The sequence below is a fragment of the Xenopus laevis genome, chromosome 8L, assembly GCF_017654675.1.
Source record: "Xenopus laevis strain J_2021 chromosome 8L, Xenopus_laevis_v10.1, whole genome shotgun sequence".
In the NCBI taxonomy this organism is placed as follows: Eukaryota; Metazoa; Chordata; class Amphibia; order Anura; family Pipidae; genus Xenopus; species Xenopus laevis.
In genome coordinates, this window is record NC_054385.1 from 110507668 (window position 1) to 110517611 (window position 9944).

General features: G+C 37.6%; 1 protein-coding gene across 1 annotated transcript; it reads right to left on the reverse strand.

The window, feature by feature from the left end:
• Positions 1–1242: 1242 nt before the first annotated feature.
• Positions 1243–8936, reverse strand: LOC108699281 (cytochrome c oxidase subunit 7A-related protein, mitochondrial). Its single transcript, XM_018231272.2, has 3 exons — positions 8781–8936; positions 3065–3205; positions 1243–2348 (listed from the first exon to the last, which is right to left on the reverse strand). The coding sequence occupies exons 1-3, from the start codon at positions 8850–8852 to the stop codon at positions 2208–2210; spliced, it is 354 nt and encodes a 117-aa protein (XP_018086761.1). The 5' UTR covers positions 8853–8936; the 3' UTR covers positions 1243–2207.
• Between the last annotated feature and the right edge of the window lie 1008 nt (positions 8937–9944).

Genomic DNA, 9944 nt, shown 5'->3' on the forward strand with positions numbered 1-9944 from the left:
GGTCATAGAATATTTAGGAGCAGGTTTATTCATCAATTTGATATTGTGTTTCAGTGATACAGTGATTCAAATTTTTAGATCTATTATATCCCAAAGTTGTTAAAATTCCAAATCCAAAATTAAGCCATCTGAAACCTGTCGAGGTCATGTAAAATTCAGTGGCAGATGTCCCTGAAGTTGTTGTTTGACATTGTGATCTGCGCTGGATAATCCGATAAAGTCAGGGTTTTCGACCAATAATCTGATAAAGTCAAGTTTTTGCAGCGAAAATGTGCAATTTATTTGTTTTAAAAATTTTGTGAAATATTCCTATTCTGACTTTTTGCAGCTAAAAATGCTGATTGGTTGTCAGGGTCATTGACAGGAAATTTAGGGGCAGGTTTATTCATCAATTCAATATTGTGTTTCATTGATACAGCGATTAAAATTCCATAGCAAAAAAAAATAACAATTGTGTTCAAAATTTGAGTTTTCCCAACTTTTGAGATTTATGAACTAAAAAATCAATTTGAAAAAAAAATTGGCAAGCATCTATAGAAGTTAAAATGAGTTTTTCAGAAAAATTTGATTTTACAGAATCATTGAAAATAATGTGATTCTAGTGTTTTTAATTTTGTACAATGTTTTTTTTATAAATAAGCTAGCAATTAAGAAATTCTAACAGTTTAATAAATGTGTGTGTTAGTGGGTACAAGGTAGAGTTTGTGAGGTGTGTGAGGTTTTTTCTACCTCTAATAAATTTACAACTCAAATGTTTGCTTATTTATGAAAAAAACTTGACTGAATACAATTAGGGAAAAAACTTGAGTACCTCAAATTTATCGAGTTTATAAGCCAAAAAAAATCGAATACCTCAAGTTTATCAAGACCTCGACAGGTTTCAGTATTTTCAGATTTGGGCTTTTAGCAGCTTCGTGGCATAAGTCTCAAAAAAATTTAGTTTTTTTCCTGAAAATTTGAGTTTTTAGTGAAACTACCCTTGAAAAACTAGAATTTTATCGAGAAAACACAACTTGACCCTTGACAAATAACTAAATCTACAATTTTGTCTTGGAAATATAATCCTCTGAAAATTCTGAATGTTAATCTCAGACCACAGGCTACATTCAGCAATTATTTATCCATGAGATGAATCCTGAGTTTTAAGACATCAACATTTTTTCTGCAAAAAAAAAAAGAAGTCTTGGCAGTCAACATTTACTAAATGAAGAACATATATAAAAAAAAAATACTGCATACTTCTTAATTTCAAATTATCTTTATTATATCATTTGCTTCCCTCTTTGCACACACATCAGAAAATAATTCTTCATGTGAGTTAAGTCATAAAAATATCAGGTGTAACTCACAAGGAAGTAAATATTAAGATGATTCATTTTCTTATAGGCTTTGTAGTGGTTATAGTAAAAACAGTAAATAGGAAAGTGACAATTTTAGTACTGCTGTTGATTTTTCAAGAACAGTTTCCTTCTAAGTTCAATAGTTGAAAAGAAATAGTAGCAACAGAGCTCAGAGTAATTTTGAAATGTATTTTTAGTATACTGCAGATATTAGAGTTCTGATTTACAACTAAGTGTTACCAAAATGTGATTTAAAAAGTTGATAGAAACATGTCAGAATTGCTAGTAATAAATCAGTGATATTTTAGACTGAAGACCTCCGCAGAATATTGTATAAAGAACAGCACTATGAACGGTTTCAAACTTAATACATTTCACAGTTAGATTATAAGTGCCCTTCTGTTTCTTCATTTAATAAATCCAAAATAAGTTACATTCTACTTACCTAATAATATAAATTAAAACTTTTCTTCCTTTGGCATTTTTGTTTACAAAATTAATGTTATCAATTCTGTGACAAAAAAATAATACTCAAATTCAGAGATGTAACAAGTACAAGTGCATCAATGGATGCATTGAATCTAAGCCTTTTTCAGCATGATTCAGCTTAATCGAAATGCCTAGTTCAACCAAATCCGAACCCTAAAAAAGAGCAAACATAAGCAATTTGTAACCGCACACAACACATGCATTTTAAATCAAATCATTAACCTATGAAAATTGTGTTTGGATTTGGTCGAATCGCAAAAACAGAGGATTCAGTGCATCCCTAGTATAAACGTGTTCAGAACTAATTATACTATTAGTAAATATATTATTAAGGTGCTTCTAACATTATTGATATTAATAACAATGTCCAATAAGTCACTACTTCTTTTGTGGCTGAGCTGCAAGTATAAGCGCAACCAGTGAGTAAATAGCTCCACCAATTGTCAGCGCCATGGTGATCCGGTAGAGTAACCTGTCAGTGTATCCACCTTTCAGATGAACCGGAATGCCATCTGGCTTCTACAGTGACAAAGAGAGAAAACTGTAAGACTTACTTTCACGTGGTGTGGGGGAGAACATGCCAAATTTATATTAAAGGAAATACAAGCTTTGCTTATGAGACGGAGCAGCCAACAGTGCTAAGTTATGAGGATAAAGCTTTATGGATATATTCAGTGATGGGCAACTTGTGTACATTTTAGTAGTTTGCTAATGAGTGCCTCAGCATTCATTTGATTAAACCTGCCGATTAAAGGGTTGCCAGCATCTCCCTCAATAGTTTCATGAAATTTCTGTTCTTCAAAGTCTGACACTAGACCCTTTTTTTTCACACATCTTCCACATGCCTGTGTGCAAGCAGAAGCTGTACTTTTAAGTGCAGAAAATGGAGCTGGGGAAAGGAGTAGATCCACTTCTTTCTGCCTAAAAAAAACCACAGGCTGAGAGCAGCGGAGCCAACACTCCGTGTGCCTAAATCCTAAACTTGTAGCAACCCATAGGGCAAATTCACCAGCAATAGGACCGGATGCTCACTCATACTGTTGATCATTTAGGCACTTTTATTCAATGAAAAAGCCGATGTTGTTAATATTAACAGCAAACTTGGAAAGCCAGCCTTGAACCTATCAACTAATTTAAGACAGACCCTGCAAAGCTTCTACAATAATTAAAAAATGGCCATGCATTTCCCAAAAAAATCTTAACAACATACACAGCCATATACCTCTTAATCATACCTGGAACAGCTTCTGAAGATCACGGACTTTATTTTTGCCCATATATTCAGGAACTGCATGAGTACCGTGTCCCAAAGAAGACTTTGTCGGGGTGGCAAATATTAAAGGTGCAGACTCCACTGGAGTTGCAGCTTGCAGCCCCTATATATTAATATAGAATGACAATGCAATTACTCTGTCCCCCAATAGGCCTCCTGCATGTTTAGGCTCCCAAACGTTAATATTATGTTTCTCAAAACTGATTTGATGGTATGCCACGTAGTGCAAGTAGGTAAATGGATTTCAGAACATGCAATACAGAATTTTACCCTAAATAAAACCTTAGATTTAATACCATCTGAACACGTATAAAAAAACAACGAGACCCCTCAACAAACTATAGTAATGTTGTGGTTGCGGTCGATGGCCCACAACTCCAGAATTGAGTATTGCTGGAACTGATTTTCCAGGTGACATTGTGTTATATGAAATAAATTCAGCACAATGTTACTAGCGATAAGGGTTTGAATACAGAGCTTCTTAAAAAAACGTAGCAATGACTTCCCCTCTAATGCTCCAGTCACTTGGGTTGTTTGCTGGACCTGACCATTTCTTTCTTTCAAGCCATTCTTTTTAAGATGACCATACAGGAACAGATTTTAGCTGCCAATTCAGAACAGCTTATCTGTATATTGGTCCTATTCCACAGCATAGCCGATAGATCTGGCTGGAAATCAGATAAATATCTATCGGACAGGTTTAAAAATATAGTCAGGGAGAAGAACGCATCAACTAGTCAATGTCCTCTTCACAAGTGCTTCGTATGATCTGATAGTTTGGTTCGGATCAGCCACAAGATGGTCATATTAGTAAAAATCCACTCATTTGGCAACCTCACTAACAAGCGGATCTTAAAGGGGACCCAATCACCCAAAGAAATTATTCAAAACCCTATTCTATCACATTAGTCAAGCAAAATGAACGTTAATTACACTCTTTCATTTATTTGAATCTTGTTTCCTTCAGTCTGGGAATTCATAATTATAAAAAGCAGGCAGGAGCCATTTTGTGGACACTGTTATTAAGACAAGCCTTGCATCATCTCAAAATCTTGTTTGTGCAACAGAATGGGGGACCTGATGTCCAACCCATGCCCTGGCTACATAATTAAACGGTGAAGAGAACAGGGGAATGTGGGGAGAGCAGTGACATCTAAGAAGTGCTGAATGGAAAGTGAAAGTAATTGTCTGCCCCACCTCTATGTCTAAGGCAGACAATATTTGATTGACAGCTGAGATTTTTAAATAAGCTTACAACAGCTATGAAAGCTTTAATAAAATATAGAAATTGGATTTCATGTTTAATTTGAAAAGGACTTTTTATGTACAGATTTTTGTGTCTGGGTGACAGGTCCACTTTAAAAGAATTGTTCAGTATAAAATAAAAACAGGGTACACAGATAGGCTGTGCAAAATAAAAAATGTTTTCAATATAGTTAGTTAGCCAAAAATATAATGTATAAAGGTTGGACTGACTGGATGCATAACATAATAGCCAGAACACTACTTCCTGCTTTACAGCTCTCTTGCTTTCCACCAGGCATTAACCAATCAGTGACTGGGGGGGGGCTACATGGATCATAACTGTTGCTTTTGAATCTGCATGCTAAGGATCAATTGCAAACTCACTGAACAGTTATGTCCCATATACCCCCCCCCCCATAAAGTTGCTGACTAACTCAGAGTTTGAGAGCTGTAAAGCAGAAGTAGTGTTCTGGCTATTATATTAGACATCTAGTCACTCCAGCCTCTATAGATTAAATTTGACTAACTTTATTAGAAACTTTTTTATTTTGCACAGCCTATCTAATTATCCAGTTTTTATGTTTACACTGAACTGTTCCTATAAGGCCTTTGACAAAGCCCAGTTAATTTGGGTGAAACGCACATCAGGCATATTTTTTAACTAATGGTTAGGCAGGGAGCCAGAATCATACTCTGAATAAGGGGCAGAATCGGGAGGGATCTCGACGTGGGTGAAGGCCCATGGTGGCCCTTTGGTGGTTGAATCGGATCCAAGTGTCAGTACCACTACAGCTTGTAGACCTGGAGTTGGATTTACTGCATAGGTGTGGCTGGGGCACAATTTAGCTTGCATGACAGTCAACTTGTAGACCTAGAGGGTTTATTATCATCCTCTGGATAGGTAACTTGTCTGCATCGCCCGTGGGAGGGACTCCATGTGGGTGAAGGTGGTATCGGAGGGTGTGTGAATGAGTAACTCTGCCAGTTCCCTAATAGACTACGGGTTCATACACCCCTGTTCAACATACAAAACGCATACTAGGCAGGCTTGCTATACGGATACATAGCAGGAATATATGCTTGTTACCAACCCTCTGCCTTCCGATATTACGTCCCCCTGCTCCTAACCCTTATTTTAAATGATTCCCACTGGACTTTTTATATCAACTGTTTAACAAAAGTTACGTTTTAAAGGGGTTGTTCACTTTTGAGATAACGTTTAGTATGATGTAGAGAGTGATATTCTGAGTTAATTTGCAATTTGTTTTCATTTTATGTTATTTAGCTTTTTATTCAGCAGCTCTTCAATTTGCATTTTAAACAATCTAGTAACTAGGGCCCAAATTACCCTAGCAACCATGCATTGATTTGAATAAGAGACTGGAATATGAATAGGAGAGAGTCTGAATAGAAGGATCGGTAATAAAAAGTTGCAATAACAATACATTTGTAGCCTTACAGAGCATTTGTTTCTATATAAAACTATAAAAAATAAATAATGAAAACCAATTGAAAAGTTGCTTAGAATTGGTCGTTCTATAACATATTAAAAGCACCCCTTTAACGGTTTTGTATGTAACAGATGGGAAGGTGCAACTATTTGGTCAGATCTTTTCTCTTCTTTTGGCTCATTATATGATTAATTCACTTGACCCTGCACACTAGTGATGTGCGGGCCGACCCGATACCCGCGGGACCCGTGGGTCGGGCAGTTTTGGGTCGACCTTGCAGTGCTCCCCGCGCTTCAAATGGCGACATCCGACTTCCTGTTTTATACTCTCGCGTCTGCTTACCCCGCCCCTTTTGTGACGGCATTGGCGGGGCGGCGCGGGTCTATAAAAGGACCCCCGGAAGTGGGTGCGGGTCGGTGCAGGGCGGGTTAGGGTCGGGTGCGGGTCAGGGAAACCCTGAACCGCACATCAATACTGCACACCATCTTTTGTTGATTATAGTTGATGGCTGGTGCTCCCTTTACTTTTAAACAATAAATCATAGCAGCTACTTTTTTTTTGGAGGTAACAGAATTTTAGACTTTTAGACTTTAAATTTTGGTGAAAATGTATGTCTTATAAGTACTGTACCAAAATTGTACTCCTAATTATATTATAAATGCAATAGTGGCATATAGAAGGAATAGTGAATGTTCCGTACCTAGAAGAAAAAGAATTATCTCTATGGTTACACTTTAGGCTGGTTACTTACCACTCTGTGATGAATAGTATCAATGGGTTCTATTAAGTCAGGTAATTAATACTGTAATTATACTTGATCATCGTGGAATTCTCAAAGGCAACTTTACTTTAAACCCCTTCTCTGACTATTTCTTCAAGGAGGCTTCCCACTCCACTGAACTCTATCCAATCCAGGCCGCCCTTGCCAGCAGGCACCACTGGGATTCTGCTGCCAATTTTAAAAAACAATAATCGACAGTAGCAGTTTTTTGTCAAACAGTGGGTCTTGGGCTTAAAGCAGTGGTCGGGGGCTCAGCCTGAAGGACAGTTAGGGTGAGAATTGGGAAGAATGGACATTTTCTCTACTATATACACCTGAAATCCCAGCTAATAGACGGTCAGCTGGGGAGAACATTTGGATGAAATTGTATTTGCAGTCCTAGAGTGAATCAAAACTATGAATAAATGACTATGTTCCTACCTAAATATATACTTATTTCACGAGTTAAAGGGGATGTAAAGGCAAAAAAAAAAATACTCTTTTTTTTCCTTTCTTTAATGATAAAGAAACCTATCTCCAATATATCGTAATTAAAAAATGTGTACCATTTTTATAAGAAACCTGACTGTATGCAGTGAAAGGTTTTGCAGATAGGAAATTTCAGACAGTCCTTAACTGCTCTGCAGGGGAAACGATCATACTTTCAAACGGCACCTTACTTCCCAGAACTCAAGCAACTTTGTTTGTTGATAGAAAAGATAGAAAAGAATTTGGAATTATTTCTTAGGATGTCCCCTTTAACAGTAAGGCTGCAGCATCCACTTAATCACTTAGAAATCCTTCTACTCCTCTAACCCACTCTGCCCCCTCCCTCAGTATTTTACTTTGGCTGTTGGCTCATGAGCATGCTGTTCTTTTCAGCTCAGATTACTAAACACACCCTCCCGTCTAACAACCAATGAAGAGATAGCATTGCTGGTTCCCATATAAACTCTAGCTGTCTGACTGTCTGATCCTATTTTCTTTTCCTATCACCTCTCCCGAGCTCAGCTTAACAATCACAGTGCTCAAACCCAGCAGAACTTTTTATCAAAGTATGCTGTGCTTGTGTAACCTGCATTCTGCATTGCATGAACTTTACAGCATACATGTCCTCTTTGCAGATGTCAGTATTTTCCGATGATGTGTCAGAGGGAAAATGGCCGCCTGGTGAAAGCTATTTGTTTGGAAAATGGAGGGGGTATATGCAGTACAAATTATGTGGCTTGAGTGGGGAAGATATTCCCAACTTATATACATGGTAGGAAAATGTAGGCTTTACATGTCCTTTAACTTTCGCAAGCATCTTTGCTCAGGTTTTTTTGCACTAGTGAAACATATTACTTTCCCCCATTAGTGTATACTATTCACTATACTGGATAAAGTGGAGTAAAGTGGAGCAAGAAACTTTTTTTTTGTATTAAATTGTCATTAAAGTCTGACTTCCTCCCGTTAATGTTGTGGATTTCTACACTTTGGAGTTAGAATGTCATCCCACGAAGCACTATTATAAATATGGAGTAACATTTAGCAATCTGGCAATACAATTTACAACAACTATTGTTTTTCCAGTTTGCTTCTGCCAATAATGTAAAATTCATAAATATGGAGGTTTTTTCCTCACGTATAGAAAAAAACAATGAATGTTACAATAAAAACCATTGTGTTTGGATGACCATAAACGTATAATTTACTGACTTTCAGGAGTTATTCCAATTTAAAGCGGTTGTTCACCTTTAATTTAACTGTTAGTATGATGTAGAGACTGATGTTCTGAGACAATTTGCAATTGGTTTTCATTTTTTATTATTTGTGGTTTTTGAGTTATTTAGCTTTTTATTCATCAGCTTTCCAGTTTAAGCAATCCTGTTGCTAGGGTCCAAATTCCCCTAGCAACCATGCATTGATTTGAATAAGAGACTGGAATATGAATAGGAGAGGCCTGAATAGAAAGAGGAGGAATACAAAGTAGCAATAACAATATATTTGTAGCCTTACAGGGCATTTGTTTTTAGATGGGGTCAGTGACCCTCATTTGAAAAAATAAATAATGAAGACCAATTGGAAGGTTGTTTAGAATTAGCAATTTTATAACATACTAAAAGTAAACATGAAGGTACCAAATCTCTCTTTTATGCCCCCTTGGAAACTGCCCCCATTGCCCATAATAATAATAACAACGATCGCACTGGTTCTAATACACATGGGTGGCCCGGGCTCACCTGCGGATAATAAGCCTTCTGGGCAATGGAGCCCGTAAGGCGCTGGGTAAAACCATTAAACTGATAATACATCTTCAATTCGCCAGCAAACGCTGAAGACCGTAGTCCTTCTCTCTTTCTGTTGCGCAGGCGCAGGGCTTACCCTCCTCGTGATTCTGTTGTGGTCGGGAAACTACAAGTCCCTAAGCACCCTTCAATAGCCAGACATTACCAACTGCCCTTGGGAAATGTAGTCCTCCATCGATATCGCTAGCGGGAGGCCCTTGCTATGGGGACGAATGAAGGTGAAAAACACGCACGCGCATTAGCTTCGAAAGCCGAAGTGGATGCTGGGTATTGTAGTTTTTATTCGATATATTCTTTTTTGTTACTGTAATTCCGTTGCGCACTTAATGACGTTTGAAAATCATTTTTAAAAGTACCCCTGTGTATCCCTCTAAAAGGAGGCCTAGTTTATGATGTTTACTTTATGCCATGGGCAGCTTGTTTGTCAGGTGTATTTTCACATTTATTTCGGTTCATATTTACCAACAACAGTGTTGTCACAGGAGAAATGGGATGAATTTGCTCTTTCTTGTTAATTCTCTGAGAAATTTACCAGTCTATCCCCTCCCCCCAACAATTGTAGTGGTGAAAACTCTCTAGATAATTTCTCTCCATAATGAAATGTACTTGGGAACTAGAGTTGCCAGTTGGCCGTAGGGTTGTCGGGTTTCTGGAAAAAAATACCGGCCTTCCTATATATTTATAATTTTTCCCTATTAATAACATTGGGATCGACCATCATTTTTGCCGGCCAGGTGGCAACCCTACCTGGCCGAAATCTTTTTGGCCTGCCCGTTAAAAATGATGGTTGATCCCAATGTTATTAATAGGGAAAAATTATAAATATATAGGAAGGCTGGTATTTTTTTCCAGAGAGGGTGTTGGGAGCAACCATCATATTTACCAGCCAGGCCCATAAAATACTGGCCAGATGGCAACTAGGGTTGCCACCTTTTCAGGAAAAAAATGCCGGCCTTCCTATATATTTCCTTTTTTCCCTATTAATAACATTGGGATCACCATCATTTTTGCCGGCGAGGTGGCAACCCTACCTGGCCGATATTTTTTTGGCATGGCCGGTAAAAATGATGGTTGATCCCAATGTTATTAATAGGGAAA